General features: G+C 44.0%; 1 protein-coding gene across 1 annotated transcript in view; it reads right to left on the bottom strand.

The window, feature by feature from the left end:
• GADL1 (glutamate decarboxylase like 1) overlaps window positions 1-26,674 on the bottom strand; it is a 427,714-nt gene that overhangs the window by 119,892 nt on the left and 281,148 nt on the right. Inside the window, exon 12 of the mRNA XM_040353089.1 lies at window positions 14,120-14,319. Within this exon, the coding sequence (XP_040209023.1) occupies window positions 14,120-14,319 (200 nt within the window). The remainder of the gene's footprint in view (window positions 1-14,119; window positions 14,320-26,674) is intronic.

The following is a 26,674-nucleotide window of genomic DNA, read 5'->3' as shown; positions in this document are numbered from 1 at the left end:
CGTAGTGCCACATGTGTGCAATCAATGGCCCCCACGGTGCGTGGAAATCCGGCAATTCTGTAGAAATCCTGCATTGCCTTCTGCCGCAGGTGCTCATGGGTGGGTTTGATGATGTGGTGGGACATGCGTGTAAGGATTGCAGGGACAACCTGGTGCACGCATCTGCTCATGGTGGATTGTGACATCCCAGACACGACTCCACTTGTACGTTGGAAAGATCCACTGGCGAGGAAATGGAGTGTTACCAGTACCTTGACCAGTGGCTGCACTGCATGTGAGTGTTCTGTCTGGCTGGTGATTTCATCATGCAGGGCTGTGGCTAATTCCAGGATGGCATCAGGGCTGAATCTGAAGATGCGGTACACCTCCGATTCCCCCATGCCAAAGACGTTCATGCACGTTTGGTATATCCTCTCCTGTGCTCTTCTCCATGCCTGTTGATCCAGTAGTGCAATGACCATGGCTGCCCCTGGCATGTTGGCATACGAATGTGTTGTCCTGCAAGTGTGGTTGCTCAGCTCGTCCGTAACGGTGCTGCTGCAGCTGCTCTCCAGCTGACCTGTGCACGTCTGTTGCCGGGTTGCACCTCATTTATGGGGAATAACTTTATGCCGGACGTACAACTTACGCGCACCTCGCATAGAATGCGCTGGGCGCACGCACGTTCGTGAATCGCCGTATTTCCCTCATTTGCATAATTGAATGGCTAATCAATGGGAGCAGCACCGTGCGTCCAGCCCATATGTGCGCCCACGCTATGCCGGCGTGTGCAAGCTACGTCGGCGTAGGATGGCCTGTTTTTAGGCGCATATTGGTTTTTGGGTCTGGCGCACACATACGCCGGCGCATATTTGCACTTACGTCGGCGTAACATGATTTACGTCGGCGTAAGTGCTTTGTGAATCTGGGCCTATAACTTTTGCTCAAATCACCCAATATATGCTTATTGGGATTTTTTAACAAAAATATGTAGCAGAATACATATTGGCCTAAGTTCATGAGGAAATTAGATTTTTTTTTTATTTTATTGGATATGTTTTATAGCAAAACGTAAAAAAAAAAAATATATATATATATATATATATATACTTTTTTCAAAATAGTTCTTATTTTTTTGTTTGTAACGCAAAAAAAGAAAAAAAAATCCAAAGGTAATCAAATACCTCCAAAAGAAATCTCTATTTGTGGGAAAAAAGGGGCATACATTTTATTTGGGTACAGCGTCGCATGACCACGCAATTGTCAGCTAAAGTAACTCAGTGCCATATTACAAAAAATGGCCTGGTCATGAAGGGGGTAAACCTTCCAGAGGTCAAGTGATTTAAAGTTACTCTATGAAGAACATGTACCAAATATGAAGTAGGTGTTACCACAATTAGGCTGAAAAACTTGAAAATACACTTTAAAGTATATTTTGTGTGTACAAGATCTATGGAATAAATGTGCAGTGTAAACAATGAAGAAACAGCTTGTATAATTATACTATATGAATATTGCAAACTAGAACCCTTGCATAAGTATACCAAGACTCAAGGTTCTTTTTAATGCTGCAACCAGCAATTGGAAATTCTGCCTATAAATTTTTGGTAAGAAGTGCAACAGATTATATCAGCGTAGGATTGGTGTCTGGCATACAGTATGCAATGCTAGGGATGAAGTATGTAGGAATTATTTTGTCAATTTATTTTATCTTTCTCTCTTAGGTGAAGTTTGATGTAGCACACATTTACACACTGAAAAAGACAATGCAAACATAAACAAATACAATTATGAAAAAATGAATACATTAATTACTGATCTAAAAGACAGCCGTAGTCAAAATATTAAATGTACGTTGTAAATGATATTTGGTTACCTACACTTAATATTACCTTCTTAATATGAGAAGTAGAAGTACATGTGCTAGTAGATAAAAATGATTTCCTAGCACCAGAATAGATTTGCAGTCTACAGCATTTCATATTTTCACTGTCGAATCAGATTACAGTTAGCAGAAGAAAGTGGTGCCCACAGCTTGCAGAGAATCGTGTACACGACAAGAAGGCTTTTGATATTATTGAAGATTGGGAGTCCTCAGGTATTAATTATACATGCATGCATTGTGAGACCTTAGTTAGGCCACTTACTGGTAGTCTCACTGGACTGAGAGTAAGATATTGTGATGTCACTACTGTGGCATCCCCCTGACTCCCAGAGACATATAGGGGTCCCCAAACCAGGCTTGGATAGAACTTTGTCCCAAGGCTTAGCCCATGGGGTATGGCAGGGATTGTAAAACATTGGGTCGTACCAGTCACTTTGACAAATAGAATTAATTAATTTTGCAGCAATTTATCAAAAGTAGAGACGTTTTATAGCATCCCAGAGCACAGTTCTGCTCAAACTCAGGTCTCCACTTATAACTTTTCAGAAAAAGAAACCTTAATCATTTTACTACTACTAGCATAAGGCATACATGAGTGATAGTGGTGGCTTTTAGAAACTCTGGGGTTGAAGTACTAAAGGCAAATAGAATGCTTGATTTACAAGGGAGTTTATCCCAGACTTACTGAATGTGGTGAAGGCTGCTGGCACTTAGACTGTGGTGCCATGAGCTTGAAAATCTTTGTGCAGGGCGCCGCTGAGAGTGACATTGTTATGCAAGTGACAGCGCGGTGTGAGATTGGGCAGTCCTTTGTCACGAGTTGGTGAGAAGGGCCGGGATCTGACATTCACTTTTGTCACAATGGGCAAGTACCCTTAGAGGCTTCTTTCCTCTTGTACTCTAGTTTGAGCATAGGCGTGCCCATGGGGTGTGCTGGGTGTGCACAGTCACCACCACTGGGGTCGGTCCGGGCCGGCAAAAACAGCAGTGCTGCGAGTGGGAGGTGATTGAGCAGGGAACTAGGGACCACAGCCGCGGAGTAATCCAGCCGCATTTTCCGATGCAGCTTCTATAGTTCCGGCTGCAGGTCCAGGCACCGGCGGAGTAATCTACAGCTGCACTCCGCCCCCCCTCCATCCTCTCTTTCCCCCTTTGAAGCAGCGGACTAGTGGAGCATAGATAGTGGCAGGCGAGTGGATGTAGCCAGCTAGATCGAGGTGAGCACTGCAGTGAGAGCCGGTTCCCTATCTCTGCTCTGCCTTGCAGGAATAACCAAGGGCAGATAATGGACTGACTTAGAGAGCCATCTTGCTCGGGAGTCATGTTGCAAGTTCTCAGTGTCCGCTCGGCCCTGTCCATTCTCCCAGCCCCTCCCTCACTCCACTAACTGTCCAATACAGCACTCCACCTCCCATTTGTGTCCGCCCAACCCCGCCCACAGTCCAACCCCTTGCATGCAATGCCTGCAATGAGCTGTGATTGGAGTTTGTGAGAAGCTGGGCGGAAGATATGAAACAATGGCTGCTATAGCTGCATCAGCCACCTAAAGGGAAACCATCCTGAGAGGAGGGAGGCATAATTGGTTAGTGAAACTGTTGCACACAGAACAAAACCCCTGTCTCCCCCCACCACCTTTTGCACTGCACCCCCTCCTGCCTCCATCTCTCCATTCTCTCTCTCCTTCTCACTTCCTCCTCTCTCCCTCCCCTCTCTCATCGCTTTCTCCCCCTCTCTCCCTGCTCTCTCTCTATTTCTCTTTCTCCCCCCTCTCCTCTCTTTCTCCCTTCCCTCTCTTTCTCCCCTCTCTCTCTCCCCCTCTCTCTCCCCCCTCTCTCTCTCCCTCCCCCTCTCTCTCTCTACCTCCCCTTCTCTCTCTTTCTCCCCCTCTCTCTCTTTCTCCTCTCTCTCCTTCTCCCCCCTCTCTCATTCTCCCACCCCTATCTTTCTTCTCTATCCCTCTCTCTCTCTTTCTCCCTCCTCTCTCTCTCTCGCTCTCCTCTATCCCTCTCTTTTTCTCTCTCTCTTTCTCCATCTCTACCTCTCTCTTTCTCTACCTCTCAATCTCTCCCCACCTCTCTTTCTCCCCCCCCCCCATATTTTCTCACCCCACTTTCTCTATCTTTGCCTCCCTCTCCCTCCGCCAACTTTTCTTTTTCCCCCTTTCTCTCTTTCTCCTGTATCTATCTTGTTATATACAGACCAGGTGTAAATAATGTACCGTATGGTGTACATATAATGTACAGACTGTACCCTGGAACTATACTGTACATTATATACAGACCAGTGTGTATATAACATACATTGTGGTGTCGGGGGTGACACCATGTTTTGCTGCACCAGGTGGCACCAACCCTAGTAATGCCACTGAGTGAGACAGCACTGAGCAGGGTAGGCAGTGGGCAAATAATGGACCAAAAAACCTGGCTTGTCTGTTCCACTCTCCCGACACTCCTCTGCTGCTATTGAATCAGATTACGTCTGATGGTTTGGTCATCCAAGGCTCCGGGACTCGAACTACAGCTATGTGCCATTCGAAATCCATCAGAACAAACACCAGGCAGGCTGTATGTAAGTTCAAACAGGAAACTCTTTTAATGGATGCACACAACACACTTTTATACAGCAGTTCGAACACCCTGCCCCCAACAACCGCTTTCCTATTGGTCAATTGTAAAATACATTGTAGTTCTCAATTAGGTCCTCTTAGCCATGCAAATGAGGACTTGAAACAGGGTCAGCAGGGATTGGTCTGATAGCTTGAATAGAAGGACTGCTATGTGTAACGAGACAGAAGCCCCAGGGGGCAATCAATGTACACAAAAAGCCAGACACAGAACAATGCTTTTCCTCCAGACCCTGGAGACGTCTGTAGGGGGAGGGAGTTAGCCTTAAGACAGGGAAGAGGACCCCCCCCCCACTGTGTAACAGATTTCAAGGAGTTACACTTCAGCATTCCAAAGTCCCTGGGGGAGATTCAGATAGAGATACGACGGCGTATCTCCTGATACGCCGTCGTATCTCTGAGTTCCGTCGGTCGGATCTATGTGCCTGATTCATAGAATCAGGTTCCGCATAGATCTCCCTAAGATCCGACAGGTGTAAGTGACTTATGCATCCTAAGATCCGACGGTTTAAGTCAATTACACCTGTCGATCTTAGGGCTATCTATGCGTAGCTGATTCTATGTAGAATATGCAAATGACTAGTTACGGCGATCCACGAAGATCCGCGCGTTCGTCGCAATCTCGTACGTCGTCGCTAGTCAGTTTTTCTCGTCGCAAAGTTACACCTGCTTTAACATGGCTTATCTTTAGATCAGCCATGTTAAAGTATGGCCGTCGTTCCCGCGTCGAATTTTGCGTAAGACGTCCGGGAATACGAAACGCCGTTACGCACGTCGCAGTTCAAAAAAGCGTTGGGGCGCCGTAATTTCGCGCAAAGCACGTCAGGAAATTTTAACATGGAGCATGCGCAGAACGTTCGGCGCGGGATGCACCTAATTTAAATGGTGCCCGCCCCATTTGAATTAGGCGGGCTTGCGCCGAGCAGAATTACGTTACACCGCCGCAAGTTTACAGGTAAGAGCTTTGTGAATCAGGCACTTACGCTGTAAACCTGCGGCGGTGTAACGTAAATGGGATACGTTACGCCGCCGCGGAGTAACGTATTTGGGCTCTTTCACACGGAGCGGACCGTTTCCGGGTCCGCTCCGTGTGTCTCCGTCGGCTCAGTGGGGATCCCCGCTCAGCTGTCGGCGGATAGGGCGGTCCCCGCACACAGTGCAGGGACCACCCTGTCTCTGCTCCGCTGTCCCCTATGGGGAACCTGATGCAGACGGACCGTCTGTCCGTCTGCATCAGTTCCGCTCCGCCGAACGGAAGAAAAATAGGGTTTCTTCCGTTCGGAAAATCGGATCCCGACTGACGCGAACGCTAGCGGATGCTCCATCCGCTAACGGACGCGTTCCCATAGGGATTCATTACAAGTCCGACGAACGGTCCGCTAGTGTGAAAGGACCCTTTCTCTCTGAATCTGGCCCTATATGACTTGGACGGCATTATAGTACTCTGTCTATATACATGAGTCTGTGCTTTGTAGCCATCAGGCACTTTGGTTTTAAAGCTTGAGTACCTTATATTTTGGCTACTTGTCCTTTGTTATCCCTTGCGGTCGTGCTTTGCCCCTGTTTGGAATCTACTCAGTTATGATCTCCGACTTATATGTGCTAGCAGGTACTTCTTTTGGGATATCAGCCTCATTTTTATCATGAGGATGTTTATTTGACTGTGATTGTGTTTTGATTGCCAGAGCTTGTCCCTTCTAATTACCGATATACAGACTACTGGAGCTAGCCCCTCTTGGATGATATCTTTGAAATCCCTGTTATTGGATATCTATGTACGAGGCTTACTCTCCTGCAAGGTATTTTAGTTTTCCGTATCCTTATGTGCCTTGGTTTTTTTTTTTGGACAGATCAGTGTTTTTAAGATGTGTGTTATGACTATTAGAATTTTTAAACACATGTTTTGTTTCAGACAGTGAGATTCCCTCTCTCTCTTTTGCTATTCTTGAACCTAGGAATGTGTCCTGATAAAGCCTAATGGTGAAACACCTTGACACACAGGGGCTCACTGTATATTTTGCCTGCTCTGTTCATACTATGTATTTTTTCAATGAACATTGTAATTTTTTTCTTACTCCTCCATTGTTTTCCATGCCTTCAAAGTCCAATCCAGGGTTATCTAGTAGGTATCCAATCTTTTTTTGTTCCCCTCAACATACGGATGTGGCAATGTGAGTGCTTCTTTTTTACTTTCTAATGTCACAGCAGTCTAATGCTACGTTTCCACTGAGCGGATCGGTTCGGTACGGTTCGGTACGGTACGCTATTTTGGGTGTTTCCATTATGAAAGCGTGCCATAAAACCGAACCGTACCGCACCATTCAGGGTCCTGCTTCTCATGTGGGTCCATAGAAAATGGAACGGTACGGTTAGGGCGGAGCTACTGGCGTCACACAGTACTTTCCACTGATTGGTGGTCAGAAAACATCAATGCTGACGTCAAAGCAAAGCGCCAAACAATCACCACGTCGCCTTATTAGTCCATATAAAGGAGAAGGATGCCAGCAAACAACAGCAGGGTCTGGTTATCTGAGGAACTATCTACGTTCTTAGCAATCATCGGCGATGGCGTTATTCAGAGTGAGCTTGATGGATCAGTGAGAAATGAAAAGGTCTATAAAGATATTTCTCAGCGGATGGCAGCCGAGGGTTTTGAACGGACGTCGGGCCAGTGTAGGGCAAAGCTTAAAAAGCTTAAAGCACAATATAAAAAAATTAAGGACGCCAACAGCCGTAGTGGAAACTGTCCAACTGCTTGGAGGTGGTACGACGCCATGGACGCCATTTACGGTCATCGGCCAGCAAACCAAGGCAGGGAGGGAGGTCTGGACTCTGCAACTGTAATTCTCGAATCCATGGTAGACCCCTTTGGTAAGTTTTTTTTTTTAAAACTTGGCATAGGATATCGCTCTGCTTACCATTTAAAATATAATATCTAACCATATGTTTATTTTCAGAAACAGTTGATGGACTCTCCACTGATGCATCAAACTTATCAGAAGATGGACCTTCAATGTCTTTCAGCAGCAACAGCAGCAGTATTTCCTCAAGCCAACCACAGAGTAGCCAACCACAGAGTAGCCAACTACAGAGTACTCCCAATGCACCAAGGCACAATGGTAAGACATGATGATAATAAAGTAATTTTTAACTGTGCATTTTCTTAAACTAAAACAGCAGTGGGGCAGATGTGCAGGAGGTACAGTGTTGGAATAGATAAGAAGGGGGGGACCAGCTGTGGGGGAGATGTGCAGGAGGTACAGTGGTTGAATAGATGAGGAGGGGGAGATCAGCTGTGGGGGAGATGTGCATGAGGTACAGTGGTGGAAGAGATGAGAAGGGGGGGACCAGCTGTGGGGGAGATGTGCAGGAGGTACAGTGGTGGAATAGATGAGGAGGGGGAGATCAGCTGTGGGGGAGATGTGCAGGAGGTACAGTGGTGGAAGAGATGAGAAGGGGGGGACCAGCTGTGGGGGAGATGTGCAGGAGGTACAGTGGTGGAATAGATGAGGAGGGGGAGATCAGCTGTGGGGGAGATGTGCAGGAGGTACAGTGGTGGAAGAGATGAGAAGGGGGGGACCAGCTGTGGGGGAGATGTGCAGGAGGTACAGTGGTGGAATAGATGAGGAGGGGGAGATCAGCTGTGGGGGAGATGTGCAGGAGGTACAGTGGTGGAAGAGATGAGAAGGGGGGGATTAGCAGGAGGTACAGTGGTAGAAGAGATGAGAAGGGGGTTCAGCAGTGGGCAGATGAGCAGTGCTGTGTATTGGTGTAGCAGATGAGCGGGGGGAACAGAGGTGTGGCAGTGAATCAGTGTGGTACAGTCTAGTGGGGCAGATGAGAAAGGAGCTTACAGTATTGGTTTGGCAGATGTTACCAAAAGCAATATTTAGGTCTTTTGTATATTACAGGTGAAAGGAGAAGGTTCCAGTTGGATCTGCGCACAGTTATGGAGGATATGCGGGCAGCAGAAGAAAGGCAGCTGGAAAGAATGGATAACCTTTCTGAGAGGCGGTTTCAAGCACTACGTCAGGATGCACAGGAAGCTATGCGCCAGGAGGCAGAAATTGCCCGGCAGCAGATGGAGCAGTTGGTTACCTTCAACCAGGCCTTCCTCGGTGTCCTTGGTCAGCTTGTTCAAGTGATTGGAGCCAATCGTCAACCCAGGTCACCACCCAGACATTAGTGCCTTTCATGCAGCACAGGACCTGTACCCATGTTTACGTTTAAAAATAGAGTGGGTTTTAAAGGTTAGATTTTTTTTTTAATAGGCTCCTTTGAGCCATCAGCGATCACACAAGATTGGACACATTTGCTCCTTGCTGCACATGGCTTTCTTTGTGCTGCTGCATTGATTCCCTTCTGCCTCCTTTGCGTTATCACCCCCCTTGGACGGTGGAGCCTGGATTTCAACAAAGGGCACCCCCGATCGCTTAATTTCTTCTCATTTTTGCATTGTAGATGTAATTGCGAATATACTTGGCATTTTTGGTTTACCTTTTCCTTTAATTTCCTTTTTAGATGTTTTTTTTCTTGGTCTGAATTTCTCACTTCCTGTTCCTTCTCAGTAAACCTGACAACATCATCTGAGCTGTGTTTAGTCAGTCAGCACAGCTTATTGAACAGCTTACTAAGGAGGAACAGGAAGTGAGAAATTCATACAAAGAAAACAAAAAAAAAAACATTTATTGGAAGTGAAATTGAAGAAAAAAACTACAATGCAATAGCTTAGGGATATGCAATTAGTGGATATCCAACTGTTTCAGAACTACGATTCCCATGTGGCATAGCAAGACTCTGACAGTCACAAGCATGACACCCAGAGGCAAAAGCATGATGGGACTTGTAGTTCTGCAAAACAGCTGGATTTCCGCTAATTGCGTATCCCTGCACTAGCTTAATAAAAAACAAACCTTTACAAGCTCTTTATTGTAAACAATGTTTCTACATTATCAAAATTTTGCCTTTACAAAATATGTATGAAGATGATTTTTTTTGTGGAATAAAAAACAAGAACGACTTCTCTGAGTATGTCTGATTTTATTTAGCATTTAGCAAAAAGTAATTAAAGATTTTAATTATTCACGGTAACAACGTTAACGTTAAGGTGCCTCATCAGAGCCTGACGTATTTCACTGCACTCTTCTTCCATATCCTGTGCTGCTATTACTGGTACTGGCTCTTCTGAAGATGTATTCCAATCCTGGTCAAAGTCTTCTCCATGGCTTTCACAAAGATTGTGAAGAGTACAGCACGTTAGGACCATGGATTTTGTAAGTTGAATGTCACTGTCATTCCTCTTCATAAGACACCTCCATCTACCCTTTAGTCTTCCAAACGCATTTTCCACTACAACACGTGCCCTGGATGTTTTCTTGTTGTAGATTTGCTGCTCTGTTGTTAGGCGCCCATTGTCAGAAAATGGTTTCAGGAGCCAATTTTGTAAAGGATAGGCAGAGTCCCCAAGCACATAATAGCCAACATTCACCCCACAAATGTTCTTAGTGCTAACAGGATACAGGCCTCCCTGGCCAACCCAATCCCAAAATGTTGACAATCGGAGAACCCGAGCATCATGCAAACTCCCAGGCTTTCCTACATTCACATTCCAGAATAGTCCCTTGCCATCCACTACTCCCTGGAGGATGATGGAATGCCAGCCTTTTCGGTTGAAGTAGTCAGTGTGGTATTCTTGTGGTGCTATTATTGGTATGTGTGAGCCATCAATAGCACCAACACACTGTGGAAGGCCCCACCTGTTCTCAAAGTACTCAGCCATGTCTTTGAGCTTTTCCCTGTTAGGAAAATGAACAATTTCAGGAGCTAGCAATGTGCACACAGCCTTACAGAAGTCCTGCACACACCGGCACACTGTTGATTTGCTGACACCAAAAAGATGACCTATACTCCTATATTCACTGTTGGTAGCCAGCTTCCACAGTGCAATGGCAATTCTTTTCCTTACAGGCAAACAGGCTCTGAAGTTGGTGCTTTTCTTTTCCATCACTGGACGTAGCTTGGCACAAAGGAATGAGAAGGTTTCCTCTGACATCCTTAAATTCTGCACCCACTGTCTGTGGGTGAATCCTGGGACGGTCACATTCCACCACTCATTGGCACGAGGGAATGCCCAAATCACTGGTCGGCGGCGCTGCTTTGCCAAAAGGAGAAGCATCTGTAAAAAATGCAGTGTGTCAGTGTGTATAGGTCAGTGTGTGTGTCAGTGTGTGTATAGGTCAGTGTGTGTGTCAGTGTGTGTATAGGTCAGTGTGTGTGTCAGTGTGTGTGTCAGTGTGTGTCAGTGTGTGTGTGTCAGTGTGTGTATAGGTCAGTGTGTGTGTGTGTGTCAGTGTGTGTGTATAGGTCAGTGTGTGTGTCTGTGTGTCAGTGTGTGTATAGGTCAGTGTGTGTGTGTGTGTCAGTGTGTGTATAGGTCAGTGTGTGTGTGTGTGTGTGTGTGTGTCAGTGTGTGTGTGTATAGGTCAGTGTGTGTCAGTGTGTGTGTGTCAGTGTGTGTATAGGTCAGTGTGTGTCAGTGTGTGTGTGTATAGGTCAGTGTGTGTCAGTGTGTGTGTGTCAGTGTGTGTATAGGTCAGTGTGTGTGTCTGTGTGTCAGTGTGTGTATAGGTCAGTGTGTGTCAGTGTGTGTGTGTATAGGTCAGTGTGTGTCAGTGTGTGTGTGTCAGTGTGTGTATAGGTCAGTGTGTGTGTGTGTGTCAGTGTGTGTATAGGTCAGTGTGTGTGTGTGTGTGTGTCAGTGTGTGTGTGTATAGGTCAGTGTGTGTCAGTGTGTGTGTGTCAGTGTGTGTATAGGTCAGTGTGTGTGTGTGTGTGTCAGTGTGTGTATAGGTCAGTGTGTGTGTCTGTGTGTCAGTGTGTGTATAGGTCAGTGTGTGTCAGTGTGTGTGTGTCAGTGTGTGTATAGGTCAGTGTGTGTGTGTGTGTCAGTGTGTGTATAGGTCAGTGTGTGTCAGTGTGTGTGTGTATAGGTCAGTGTGTGTCAGTGTGTGTGTAGGTCAGTGTGTGTTTCAGTGTGTCAGTGTATGTGTGTGTGTTTCAGGTAAGTCAGTCAGTTGTGCTTACCCTATAGCGCTGCCGTCTTTGTCTTAGCAGCACAAATGTATACTTCTCCTCCCGGCTACACATCCAAGCTAAAAGTTTTCTTCTCTTTTCGGCTGTGTTTCTCATTGCCGCTCGCAACCTTCTCTCATACAGTGCGGTATGAATTTTGCCTATAAAGAACCAAAAGGCTAGCAGAGAAAAGACGAGCTGCTGAATGACCTCCATTGTTGTTGTTGTTGTTTGGCTGACGCTGAGTGACGCTGCATCACGTTTCTCGTCGCACTAGTGTGACATCATGAGAGGCATTTTTTCTAAAACCTGTATGGCCCTGGCGGTCCGATTTGCAGTGGAAACGCTCACCAGAATAGACCGGACCATTCAAACCCGTTCCATTCTAAACGACCCGAACCGATCCGCTCAGTGGAAACGTAGCATAAGTGACCACTATGGAGCCAGAGCAGCATCAGATCACTTCCCCAGTTAACCACTTAAGCCCCGGACCTTTAGGCAGCTAAATGCCCAGGCCAGGTTTTGCGATTCGGCACTGCGTCGCTTTAACAGACAATTGCGCGGTCGTGCGACGTGGCTCTCAAACAAAATTGGCGTCCTTTTTTCCCCACAAATAGAGCTTTCTTTTGGTGGTATTTGATCACCTCTGCGGTGTTTATTTTTTGCGCTATAAACAAAAATAGAGCGACAATTTTGAAAAAAAATCAATATTTTTTTACTTTTTGCTATAATAAATATCCCCCAAAAACATATATAACATTTTTTTTCCTCAGCTTAGGCTGATATGTATTCTTCTACCTATTTTTGGTAAAAAAAATCGCAATAAGCGTTTATCGATTGGTTTGCGCAAAATTTATAGCGTTTACAAAATAGGGGATAGTTTTATTGCATTTTTATACATTTTTTTTTTTTACTACTAATGGCGGCGATCAGCAATTTTTTTCGTGACTGCGACATTATGGCGGACACTTCGGACAATTTTGACACATTTTTGGGACCATTGTCATTTTCACAGCAAAAAATGCATTTAAATTGCATTGTTTATTGTGAAAATGACAGTTGCAGTTTGGGAGTTAACCACAGGGGGCGCTGTAGGAGTTAGGGTTCACCTAGTGTGTGTTTACAACTGTAGGGGGGTGTGGCTGTAGAATCGAGTCTCCTTATAAAAGGGATCACTCGATCGATGCAGCCGCCACAATGAAGCACGGGGAAGCCGTGTTTACATACGGCTCTCCCCGTTCTTCAGCTCCGAGGAGTGATCGCGACGGAGCGGCTATAAACGAATAGCCGCGCCGTCGTCCCGGATCGCTCCCCGCGGGAATCCGACCGCCGCATGTAGCGGGGGGGGTCCCGATCGGACCCCCGACCAGGCGGGGACGTACCTGTACGCCCATCTGCCTGTACGTGCCATCCTGTGGACGTACATATACATGTGGCGGTCGGCAAGTGGTTAAGCATCTAAAAAGCCTTATCTTTCTCCATAGACAGCATTCATACTACTGACTATACTGATAGTCCTGTGGTTTTCTACCACTTGTCATATGCTGGTTGTTAAGCCCCTGTAATATCTTCATGTAATCCTCTGTGTTTCCTAATGCTGTGTTTGTGTTATATAAAAAAAATACCATTCTTTACCTGATTTCAGAGCGGCGATCGGCGGCGATCGGCGCTCATGTGACCGGCCACCTCTCTCCTTTCTCAATCTGACAGCTACAGCGTGAGAGGCCGAGAATCCCCTGTTGATGTAATTTTGGAGGAGAGAGGCAGCAGTCCCGTGAGTGGTGCTCTGAAATCAGGTATAGAATTACATTTTTTTAATAAAACACAGAAACAGGGCACACAGCATTAGGAAACGCAGAGGATTATATAAAGAATGGGCAAAATACTCACAGAATTTGTGTGAGATATTGAGTGACAGGATCGACACAGACAACCACAGACAACACAGTTCCCTGTGCACCCAGTCTCAGCCACTGAGTCTTGGCTGGAAGGCAGGTGGAGGCGGAGCTGCCGACATTCAGCAATGATCATTCAGAGAGGCTCAGGTGACAGGCCAGCAGAGTCTGATGATGGCAAGCAGACCAGAAGGTAAAACTGTCCGCTGGACCGATGCGTGCTCAGCCCGAGCCCCGTTGTAAGTGCTAAGTTGTGCACGTTCAGACTGCAGTTCATCATTTCTTCCACCTGAACTCAGCACTGCCAGCTGGCTGCATCCCCCTAGATCACTGGAGTGACTAATCACTCCCTGATGGGGCGCCATGTTCACTCGTTCGGTAAGATGACCCTGCTTGTAACTCAAAACTTGAATTGAACCAATTTGAAGCAAAAAAAGCCTGTCAACAAAAACACTTAAAAATCAGATTGTTGATTCAATATGCCAGAATATGCCAAAATTACATTTAGGTTTTGGGTGGAATAGCCCTTTAACAAACCAATCCTCAAGAAAAGTTGGTGGCACAAGTGACCACAGGTTGGGGATATTGGGTGGATCATAATAAACATGTCATTTTGAAAACATGCCAAAATTAAATATATGTTCTAGAACAATGCTATTGTCCTACCTTGATAATGCTAGGGCGCGGTTTACTCGCTCTTCAAGTCCTATGGTCCCCAAAGCTTTCCACATCAACCAGAACTTGAATGCATCTGCGCGCCTACTGCATTGAATGGATTTGTCTCCGGTGTCATATCGAACATCATAGAATTTATCCTGCTGGAAGAGATAGGTGGCTTCTGCTGAATGACACCTCTTAAGCAGATCCTGAAAAACCAAATTAACCACATTAGGAAAAAAACAAATTCAACAATGCCTTATACTTTTTTAAAGTGTAAAGTAAAACAAGGGTAAAGAAATATAAAACCCTTTAAATTTGAACTTACAAATGCACAGTTTAATACAGTGGAACCTGGGTTAAATAGTAACGCGGTTAACGAGCCGTTTGAAAGATGAGCAGAAGAAGAAAAAATTCCTGACTCAGTTTGTGAGTGTTGTCTTGCAAAACAAGCAGAATTCCAGCTAACAGGGTGTGCAGGACTCGGAACGATGAGGAGCCTTTCAGAAATACTTGGAATCGCTCGTAAATACACGGAAACACTCGGAAATACTCCACTCCTGAGTGTTTCCGAGCCTTTCCAAGGGTTTCCGAGTTCAGCTCAGCTGTCCCAGAGTATTTAAAAGGCTCTCCAGCACCTCCCCAACTCTGGCCACATGCAGTATTGCATGCAATAGAAGTCAATGTGGAACAAATTATCTTTGTTTCCATTGACTTCTATGGGGAAACACGCTTTGATATGCAAGTGTTTTGGATTACAAGCCTTCCCCTGGAACAGATTATACTCATAATCCAAGGTTACAATTTTAACTATTTTACATGACAAAATATTTGTATTTCTGCTCACACTGTATATTCTTGTTGTCCAGGATTTGCTGTCAATCAGATTTTGAAGCTGCATTGCAGTCCAGGTTTCAACAGACCTGTGACTGGAAAATGAAGGAGCAACAGATATACTCCTCTCTTTGCACTCCTATGATATAAACAGAGTGCTAGGGTACCCGTTAGAGAGGAGATGAAGGTTCACCATTACCATGGGTTCAAGACACAATCTGGGTGTTCGAGGTGTGCGGTCCCAGTGAATTAATGGTGGAATTCACCAGACCAAATTCTTTGCTACAATAATGCATTGCCTTGTCAGCTGACTTAGAAGCTCCAATAGAGGTCTTTTGATCAGTCAGCAACCTCAATATAAAAGAGTGAGCTCATAACAGCTATAATGTCAATGTACTTCATTTGTGATAGGGAAAGCATAGGGAGTATGGCTGACAAGCTGCATAGAGTTTAATGTTGGCCTGTAGGCACCAGCAAGCCTGTTAAAGTAGATTTAAATCTTACTGAAGGTCATGTAGGTAGCAAAATGCTGTGTATTTAAGAGAAGTTGGGGTCGGGGGAGAGAAGATTTTACTTATTATTTCCTTTGTTACATCATAGGACAGGACATCATCATGCTGCTGATGTTTTGCAGTATCCTAACAGCCTGTCCCTGCCCACATAAACTACAGTAATAACAGGTTGCATGTGTATTTTTTTTACAGGGCATACAGTAACCCCTAATTGTTTCTGGCTGCAATACATTTTTTCAAATGCCTTTTTTTAATGGTGTCTGACAACATGCATGCTGGGGTGGTGACATCACAACGGGCGGTGCCACAAGGTAATGTTGCCAGGTCAAATGGCAAGCCAGGCATTTTTGTCAATGCTGTTTTTTGTTTTTTAATAAAGGAATTGTCAAAAACTGTCTCTTTTATTACTTTTTGACACTTTTTAGGTGAATGGGTAGGGTACCCCATACTCATTCACATGGGGGGGGGGATCTGGGAGTCCCCTTCTTAAAAGGGGCTTCCAGATTCTGATAAGCCCTCTGCCCACAGACCTTCCACAACCACAACCCAAGGCTGTGGGGAAGAGACTCTTGTCTTCATCAACATGGGGCAAAGGTGCTTTGGGGTAGATGGGGCAGAGCCCCCCTGCCTTAAAGCATCCAACCCCCCATGTTGAGGGCATGTGGCCTGGTATTTTTCTTTTTACCCTCACAGTCACATTAAAAGAGAAGTATGGGAATCCAAAGAAAATAAAATCATACCCACCTAGATGGCTGCAGCACCGATCCCAGCTACAGCTTCCCCCGGCTCTACCCAGAGAACTGAGTGATCAAACACCACTGAATGCTCATTTTCCCCCCTCCACTCTGAGCAGAGAGCTGTGACTGTCAGGGATCAGCTCTTCCCCTCTGCAATCACTAGAGCACTGGGCTGTGGAGGGGGCAGGAGCAGCTGGCTCAGGCTCTCAGCAGATCATTGAGAGGCTGAGCCAGCTGCCAGCCCAGACTTCTGGGTGCTTCCTGACTGTAATATTAGGATCTTTCCTGAGCCTGGACTGACTGAGTGATGTCAGCTGTCAGTGGGCCTTAGCTTGCTGTCGACTGAAAATGGGTCACAGGAGTGCAGAAAAATCTACACTCCTGTTATCCATAGGAGAAGTAGAGCCAAAATAGCTTTGGACCTGGACTCAGTACCATCTCTTGCTGTACAGTATTTTTTACTTTTTGTTTTATTAATTAATCCCCCTTGGCAATGTCCAGTTCCCCATTCCCTTTTTTGATAATAACGTGTCGATTAGATTTAAATTACAAAATAGCTTTTATAGCAAACATATAATATAATATCAAGTTAACAAAACTGGAGTTTTCCTTTAGGCTGGGATTTCCATCAATGATTTCTGTGCAATGTATTACTTTGAGTGCTCCCATTATCCTAGCAAACTTATACAGTAGAAAAAATGGTTGTGACACATACGAACGTGTTTAGTCAAAATTCTTACTTGAGGGCCAGCTTCTAGTCTTGACTTTAATGATCATTTTCAATAGAAATTACATAGCATGCTACATTTCTTGCATTACTCCTAGTTTTATAAATAATGAGAAATGTAGCAAATCTTATTGAACTGTGATAGAATTTAGTTTATATTTTTTGCTTGCCATAATGCAAACCAAACCAGTCTATAATGATTGTGTAGTCCCCAAAGAATTGCCATCTGTTTCAAAAGCGTTCTTTTTTATGCTATACATTTTCTCCTCTGTACATTTTTTTGCAATAACACTTGACAGTATTTCAACAGTACATTAAATACTGACAGAGAAAAAACAGTTCAATCTATTACAAGTGCTAGACAAATTATACTTTGCTGGGTTTCAAAAAAGAAAAAACAGACATTCGTTTTCCTTAAGACACATTCCAGACATTGTGCCTTTCTGACTAGGATAACATGAAAACATCACACCTATGGAAGTACAAGTAAAATGTTTAAATTATTAACCCTTTATTTTCCGAGTGTATTTTTACAGAAAAGCATGCATATGTTCAGGGCACATGTACAATATGTTTTACCAGAAGTAGACTTGGATTGTGAATCTGGCACCTCTGCCATTGTTCCAGGTGGAGTGGAATGAGTACATTCATACATTTAAAGCACTATGGACTGCTCGGTTTTAGATCCACTAATTGTATGCTTTAAAGGGGTTGTAAAGGATTTTTTTCCCCTAAATAGCTTTCTTTACCTTAGTGCAGTCCTCCTTCACTTACCTCATCATTTGATTTTGCTTTTAAATGTCCTTATTTCTTCTGAGAAATCCTCACTTCCTGTTCTTCTGTCTGTAACTACAAACAGTAATGAGAGTCTTTCTCCCTGGTGTGGAGAAAGCCTCTTGAGGGGGGAGGGGGCGAGCAGGAGTGTCAGGACGCCCACTAACACACAGCTCCTTTCTCTATCTGCAAAGTAGAGAGTGTCCTGACTTGCCTGCTCGCCCCCTCCTCCCTCAAGAGGTTTTCTCCACACCAGGGAGAAAGACTTGCATTACTGTGTGTAGTTACAGACAGAAGAATAGGAAGTGAGGATTTCTCAGAAGAAATAAGCAAAATCGAAGGATGAGGTAAGTGAAGGAGGACTGAACTAATGGTAAAGGAAGCTATTTAGGGATTTTTTTTTTACCTTTACAACCCCTTTAAAGGTTACCTCCAGGAACAGTGTTAAATAGACAGATAAAAGGCATAAATAGGAGTTGTCCTTTCTGCCAGGACTGAGGACTGGATAAGATAAAATCTTTTGTGCATCCCCTTTAAATGTATGTGTATCAGCAAAAGTACAATAAAGAATCAAATTGTGTCAAAACTCAATACATAATCGCCAAATAAATAATAAAAATTATGTTCACCTTTAACACCAGTATGCTTACTACTCAAACCCATTCCAGAAGCACTGCAGAGAAAAGATGGAGAATAATGGAGATTTCAAATCCCAGGACCCCTATACAGGCTTTATGAGCACTGACAGCTCAGCACCCATTGAGGTAAGTACAACAGAGACCAGGGAGGAAGGAGGCAGGGGGAGTGTACCGTTTTAGTTTCAAAGTGGGATGGCAAAGCTTGTGTTATGTGGATGTTCTGGCTTTTAAAAGCTTATTAATAACTTAATCAAGTAGGCCTCTAACTTTTAGGACCTAGGTTTTAACAATCATGTCATCAAAGTCAGTGACCATAAAGCAACGTGGAAAACCAGTCATTGGATGGCCTGCAGGATGCCTTCCAGGATTCTGATAAGGTTTGTGTACTTGAACCTGCACAATAAGAAGCACCTGCATGTCCTCCATCTCTGTCCCATGGAGAAGATGAAGAAAGAGTTTCAGAGGAGAAAAAGTTTTACTGATCCCACTGAGCCACCAAATCATCTACTGCCAATGACAGATGATCTCTGCTTCTGAATACAAATGTGTATTTTTGTTGAATCTGGAGACTTGGATGCCCGCATCTGGTGTCCTCCATATGTTATAGAGGCCATAAAACAGCACTGGGTGAAGAAACCATTATCCTGACTATGTGCTTCTGACTGAGACAGTCAGTCTGCCAATTTCCACATCTGGAATGGGAACAGAGGACAAGTCATGAACTTAAAGCTCTGTCCAATACAGAAACCTTTTTTGCTTCTGTTTCCATGACAAGACTACTGGTTCCTTCCTGATAATTGATATAATCCATTGCTGTGGTCCTGAATTATGATTATATGGACCCGCTTCAATGCATTTAAGTGTTGAAGAGATAATCAGATTGCTTGAAAGAAATTGATGGAAATTGCTTGAAAGAAATTGATTGAGAAACACGTCTCTATCCAATTCCCTTGCACTGTCAGGATGTCTAGGGCTCCTCCCCAGCCTGTCGACTGGCATCTATCTTGCAAATATTTCAGGGTAAAGGAAATTAAGAATTTCCCCAACTTCAGAGCAGAATGGCTGAGCTATCATGTCAGGTATATTCAGGTCTTGGGTGCAAATGCACTGGTTTATCAAGAGATTGTGTCATAATTATGAAGCCATAATGTTGACTTGCAACAGAGGCCGATTTCAAGCTCAGACTCTCATGCAAAAGCAAAGGGTCAGACAGCTCCTGGACAGTACAGTTTGGATCTGGGAGTGGAGAATCCTAAATTTGTCGTGCAGAAGAAAAACACTTGATCAAGCAATATCCAGAATGAGAACCAGTTATTCCACATGATCAAGCTGCTCTAGCTTTGACTTCTGATAGGTTCAGGATTCAACTATTCAACTAAACCTTTGCAGAGTTTGGACAGTCTGTAGGAAATTGTCTCTGACAGAGTCTCTGTTGACTGTTCTATCAACAGGAGGTCATCTAGGTATCTCAGTAAAGGATAATCCAGGGAATGCAGGAGGGTTAGCACTGGATCTAGTAATTTAGTAATAACTTGGAAGCCATATGAAAGACAGCAGAACGACAAATCACAGGCAGCATTGTTGTGCTGGAGAAAAAGGGTACATGTAGATGGCCACAGGGGCTAGAAAATCTCTCTGATAAAGGAAGGCTATGACAGACCTGGTCAATTCCATTCACATGTTTTAACTTGGGCTTTGGGAATGGTGAACAAAATAGAATTCTTGAAACCTTTCAATTTCTGGTACCATGGCAATGACTCCTTGCCTTATGAGGTCTTCCAGGGCATCATATGGGTTTGTTAGCTCATGAGGAGACACAGGAAAGTTGGAAGGCATAACGTGAGGCACAGATTAAAACTTTAGCTTGTAGCCCCTGTAAACTTAGTATTTTACCCATGCACCTGAGATGCTTTGGGCCAGGTGTCTGAAAAGACCAACAGACGTTCCCACACTATGGAAACTAGGTGCATTCCTTTATTGCAGAGACCTATTTGCTGGTTTGGATTATTCGGGAGTCCAGGACCTGCAACTGAACTGGGTATGGACTTAGGGTTGTGTCACGGTTTATCCTGAAATTTCCTACTTGTGACATCCTTACCTCCTTACTGCAGTGGTTCTGATGGAACTATGATTCTACTCACATGTGCTGCTGGCTTCTATGTTCACCTATGGGCATTGTCTGCTCTACTGTTTTTTTTTTTATCACTTCTATCACTTCCAGGTCTGCCTCCCAGTATGCTTCTCTACATATAGACATGCTCAATGCAGCTCATGCTGCATGAGCAACTTCCTTGTATCCCTGTGCTCTTGCTTTGCCATGTATTACCTGTATTCTGTGTCTGACTTCCTGTGTACCAATCCCGTCTCCTGTTTTGCCTGCCTGCCTCCCGAGTTCCCTGACCTCGGCTTGTGTCCCAGATCCTCTTCTGTCTCTTGCCACTTGTACTCTGCACACGCGAGTGGTCTCTGCATCTTCAGCTGGCGGCCGCGACCTTGTTGCAGTATGCTGCAATTCCATGGCCCTGGTGAAGAAGCAGGCTGTTTAGACTTTGCACCCCTGGGAACCCTGAGTTGGCCGTCTGCAAGGGCTCACAACCGTAGGAACCTGGCAGGACAGACTTAGAGGCCTGGGAAAAATTAAATACTTTTTTCTTGGGTTCAGAAGCAGAAGTTTTGCCAGTTTGAGGCTTAGGTTTCTTTTGCTAAGACAAAAAAAATTACTTTTTCTGCTTCTAAGATCTTTAATATTGTTGTCCAGGGAAGCACCAAACAGACATTCTCTATCAAATGATATACACAGCAAGTGTTTTCAGCATTATTGTTCTGAAAGTTAACATTTAAAGTGCTTGTAAACCACTGTGACTGTCCCTTATTTCATCAGAGCCTCCAAACGTGCAATACAGGGTTAATTCCCCTGTATTAAAACAAAGGGTGAAAAACAATATTGTGTCAATCTACACAATCACAGTAACGCAAAAGAACAATAAAAATTACTATTCAAAAGTGTCCATGATAAAATCAATCAATTCCCCTGTATTGTATGTGATGATGCTGAGCCTCTGCCTACAGACCAGAGCTTCGTGTGGAGGAAGAGAGTGCTGGTGTCGGTCATAGGAGGCATCAGGAAACAGCCTCTTTTGTAATCCCTTAGGCATAATTAACAATTAACCCATGCAATGTGGGAGAGGCACAACTGTAAAGGTGCGATTTTTAAGCTTCCTGGAGTTGTGCTTTAAGGCGTGTTTCCAACAGATGCACTCTCTTGGCTGCAAAATGCATGTCTGTAAACCTCAGACATGAAACATGAACATAGCATATCCCTCTATAGTGTGTACTTGTCTCAATTAAGAGCAGTAAGGGTCCTTTCACACGGGGCGGATGAGTAATGATCCGCCCCGTGAACCTCCGCTTGCTCAGCGGGGATCGCTCCGTTGATTCCCGCTGAGCTGGCGGATGACAGGGCGACCCCCACTCTGTACAGGGACCTCCCTGTCTTTTTTCCGCTCTCCGCTCTCCCCTATGGGGGGATCGGATGAACACGAACCGCCTGTCTGCGTTCACCCAAAAAATAGGGTTTTCCTCCGTCTGCAGAATCAGAGGAATGCGGAAGCGGGTGAGATCGGGTGTCAGCTGATGTTCATTCGCTGACACCCGCAAACTCATAGGGACCAATGTATGTCCCCTTTTCATCCACACACCGATGGATGAAAAAGCGGATATACGATCCGCAGGTCTGAAAGGGGCCTAAGTCTCATTTCTGTCTGCTCTTTCATTCCCCTGACATCAGCATGAATCACTTCTGACAAGCTTTCCGGACACCAAGAGAAAAATGGTGATGGGGATGGATCTCCAGCATATGTATCACCTAAGGCCAGTCACTTCACTGGGTATATGTAAGGCCAGTCACTTCAATGGGTATATGTAAGGCCAGTCAATTCACTGGGTATATGTAAGGATTTACTACTTTAAGCCTAAGGCCCCGTACACACGATAGAATCCATCCGCAGATAAATCCCAGCAAATGGGTTTCTGCGGATAGATCCTATGGTGTGTACACGCCAGCGGATCTGTTTCCGCGGAGAAATCTCCTCTGGGATGGATTCCAGCAGATGGATTTGTTGTGCATCACAGCAAATATCCGATCTGCTGGAATCCATCCCAACGGATGGATCCGCTCGTCTGTACAGACTTACCGGATCCATTCGTCCAAAGGGATTCCCCGCACGCGTCGTAATGATTTGACGCATGCGTGGAATTCCTTATATGACAGCGTCGCGCCCGTCGCCGCGTCATAATCGCGGCGACGGCGCGACACGTCATCGGCAGAGGATTTCCGCGCGGATTTCAATGCGATGGTGTGTACACTCCATCCCATCGAAATCAGCGGAAATCTTTGAGAGGATTTATTCGTGGAAACGGTCCGCTGGACCGTATCTGCGGATAAATCCTCTCGTGTGTATGGGGCCTTAGAGTTAATCGATATAAGCCATCAACACTATAATATAAAGCTCAAAATTTTCCAATGAATTGTCAATAAGGATAGTTTTTGGTTTGTTGGACATATGCTTAGTTCATATTCCTAGAGTCTATAAAATTGACATGACAGCTACAACAGGTTGCATAGCAAGGACTGCCACAGAGAGCAACAACTTTGAACAGGCTTTCAGTCATTTGCAAACCTGATCCTCTATCAATGGAACATACTCAATAGGAATAGTCAGTGTTTTAATATGACAAGAAATGGCTAGATCCACAATGGAAATGGCACACAAATTAAAGTATAACTAAAGGCAAAACCTTTTTAGCTTTCGATAGAGTGAAAAGGGATTAGAACACCTGTCAGGTTTTATTGCTGTCTGTGCCCTTGATTTGGGACACATAGAGAAGGGAAATCTCCCCTATGGCACACAGATGGCAAAAACAAAACTGACAGGAATTACTGTATTAACTGCCAGTACTCCCTATCTAAAATGAAAAAAAAAAAAAAAAAGTTTTGCCTTTAGTTATACTTTATTAAATGCCTTTTTAAAATGATTTTGCTCAGCAAAGCATTTGGAAGGAAAAACAGTTTGTTAGGAGTGTAATGCCCCATACAGACGGTCATTTTTTGTGATGAAAAAAAAATGACGTTTGAAGTGATGAAAAAAAACGACATTTTTGAAACTTCATTTTCAAAAACGATGTAGCATACACACCATCATTTTGAAAAATGATGAACAAAGTGACGGCACTCTAAAGGGGAAGTTCTATTCGCCTTGAGGCTGCTTTTAGCTGGTTACTTGTTAGTAAAAGATGATTCGTGCTTTTTTGTCTGTTACAGCGTGATGAATGTGCTTACTCCATTATGAATGGTAGTTTTACCTCCCGTCTCAAAACTTGCTTCTGGGCATGTGCGGGTTTAAAAACGTTGTTTTGCCCACACACTATCATTTTCATTGACACAAAAAATGACATTTTGAAAAACGACACAAAAAATTCGAGCATGTTCGAATTTTTTTTTTGTAATTTTTCAGAAGACATAAAATGACATTTTGCCCACACACGATCATTTTAATTGACATTTTTAAAAATGTCATTTTATTTCATCACAAAAAATGACCGTCTGTACGCGGCATAACAGTCTCCATACAGAATAGTTTTAAGTAAGGATAAGAAGTAAAACAAATGTCAAAACATTAAAAAGTAACAATGATTAAACTATTCAAATAAGAACAAATACATCCATTCTCATAGGAAAAATGCTGGGAGTGAGAGGGGTAGTACCTGGTTTGCAAATTCCTTTTTTTTTGTTTACTAGTGACCAATGCCTCTTAAAGCGGAGTTCCGGCCACAATTTTAAATATAAAAACTTTTTAAATATAAATACCCCTGTAATACACAAGCTTAATGTATTCTACTACAGTAAGGCCCCATACACACGATAGAATCCATCCGCGGATAAATCCGCGCAAATGGGTTTCAGCGGATATATTCTATGGTGTGTACACTCCAGCGGATGTGTTTCCGCGGATATTTATCCGTCGAATGGCTTTTCAGCAGATCGAATATTTGTTGAGATGTTAAACAAATCTATCCGCTGCGAATCTATCCGACGGATAGATCCGTTGGTTAGTACACATTATCCGCGGATAAGAACCACGCGCATGCTCAGACAAAATAAGGGGATGGGAGCACTCGTTCAGGTAAAACTCTCGTTTGTTTGTGATATGGCACATTCGTCATTTTAACTATATAGTGTGTCGTTTATTTCCTCTTGTTTTTTCCGCGTTCTCTTGCTAGACTAAACCCGTTCTCTTGCTGATGCCATCTATCCAGATGTTTGAACTTTATTTTTTGCATCCACATGTGAATGTCTTTGTTTTTGTTTTCCAATTTATGTCCCCATTCTTTTTTCTTTCCCATTTTTTTACCCTTTTTTTTTGGTTTAGCAATTTATGTCCCCATTCTTTTTTCTTGACCATTTTTTTACCCTTTTTTTTTGGTTTAGCAATTTATGTCCCCATTCTTTTTTCTTGCCCATTTTTTTACCCTTTTTTTTTGGTTTAGCAATTTATGTCCCCATTCTTTTTTCTTGCCCATTTTTTTACCCTTTTTTTTTGGTTTAGCAATTTATGTCCCCATTCTTTTTTCTTGCCCATTTTTTTACCCTTTTTTTTTGGTTTAGCAATTTATGTCCCCATTCTTTTTTCTTGCCCATTTTTTTCCCCTTTTTTTTTGGTTTAGCAATTTATGTCCCCATTCTTTTTTCTTGCCCATTTTTTTACCCTTTTTTTTTGGTTTAGCAATTTATGTCCCCATTCTTTTTTCTTGCCCATTTTTTTACCCTTTTTTTTTGGTTTAGCAATTTATGTCCCCATTCTTTTTTCTTGCCCATTTTTTTCCCCTTTTTTTTGGTTTAGCAATTTATGTCCCCATTCTTTTTTCTTGACCATTTTTTTACCCTTTTTTTTTGGTTTAGCAATTTATGTCCCCATTCTTTTTTCTTGCCTATTTTTTTCCCCTTTTTTTTTTGTTTAGCAATTTATGTCCCCATTCTTTTTTCTTTCCCATTTTTTTATTGTTTCGTTTTGGTCAAGTTATGTCACCATTTTATGTAGGCGTGTGTTTTTCCTTTTTTGTTTTCCCAAGTTGGTACGCCAAATGTCCCCCTCCCCCCCAAGGAGTTGGTGTCCTTTCTAAATGACACATATTATTTGCTAAAATGTTTCATGCCTAATCACCACAGTATTAAAACACAATAGACAAGGTATTTCAGTAAATCAAATAACCATTTATTTGGTCCATAAACAAAATTAAATTACCAAGAAGGGCAGCACTTGCTGAGATAGCAACATACATGCAGACTTGTGTTCCAGACTGCACAGGCAACATAGTCAAGGACAAAATGAATAACCTTGAGGACCGCATACCGAGAACTAAAAAAGAACAACAAAAACAAAAACCAGGAGCAGCAGCAAGTGAGCCAATGGAGCCCAGGCTGTGGTACTCCAAAAAACATGAAGTTTTTGGGGGATCAAATGGAAGGCCGGCAATCATCTTCTCCTGTTCCTTGGAACACTCCTTGCAGCAGATCTTCCACGGACCCGTCCACGGCCCCTTGCAGGTCGGGATGATGTGGCAGCAGGAGGAGTTAGCAGGTGTTGTGCAGGATAGGCCGGGTCACTCAGCTCAGTGTCATCGGTCAGCCAGCCCTGGTGCAGCCATAAAAGCACCTGGTTCATGAGGTTCCTCGCACGCCTCTGACCGTCCTCCCCCGCTTGGGACAATTCGTGGGCCACATACGCACTGTAGGCCTCAGTGGGGTTGAGGGGGGCCCTCATTAAGGCGCTAGCCTCCCTTATCATTCGGAGGCTCTCATCCTCCACCTGCCTCCTGCGCCTCATTAGGCCAGTTTGCCTGACCCTGGGGGGAGGGAGTTGCCTGGTGGGGCTGACCGTGGGCCTGGGGCCCTCCTGGCTGGTGCTGGGCCCGGCCTCCTCCTCCTGGCTGACAATGACCCCTTCCTCCTGGCTGGCAGGCAGCTCAGCATCATTAGCCAATCTTTCCTGGTTGCTCCCTTCTTCCTGTGTAAAAAAAAGTGACATGTTTTAAAATTTGGCACAAGCAAATCACACACATTTTCATGCTCTAGACTGGTTTGTTTTATCTTACTTTAAACTTGAATAGACTCTCCTTCTGATCCCTGTACTTGGCATCCATCACCCCTATTTTTATGACCATGACTTTTCTAGTCCATTTTTTGGTTTGGGATTACAATATCAACTCAATAAACAAACAAGAATTAGCAGGCCAAAAACATTTTTTTAAATACTCTACCTCATCAGAAGTGGAGAGTCGCAGAT

The sequence above is a fragment of the Rana temporaria genome, chromosome 5, assembly GCF_905171775.1.
Source record: "Rana temporaria chromosome 5, aRanTem1.1, whole genome shotgun sequence".
NCBI classification, from domain to species: domain Eukaryota; kingdom Metazoa; phylum Chordata; class Amphibia; order Anura; family Ranidae; genus Rana; species Rana temporaria.
Note: the sequence above shows the minus strand (reverse complement) of the source record. Positions and strands in the feature narration are given on the sequence as shown.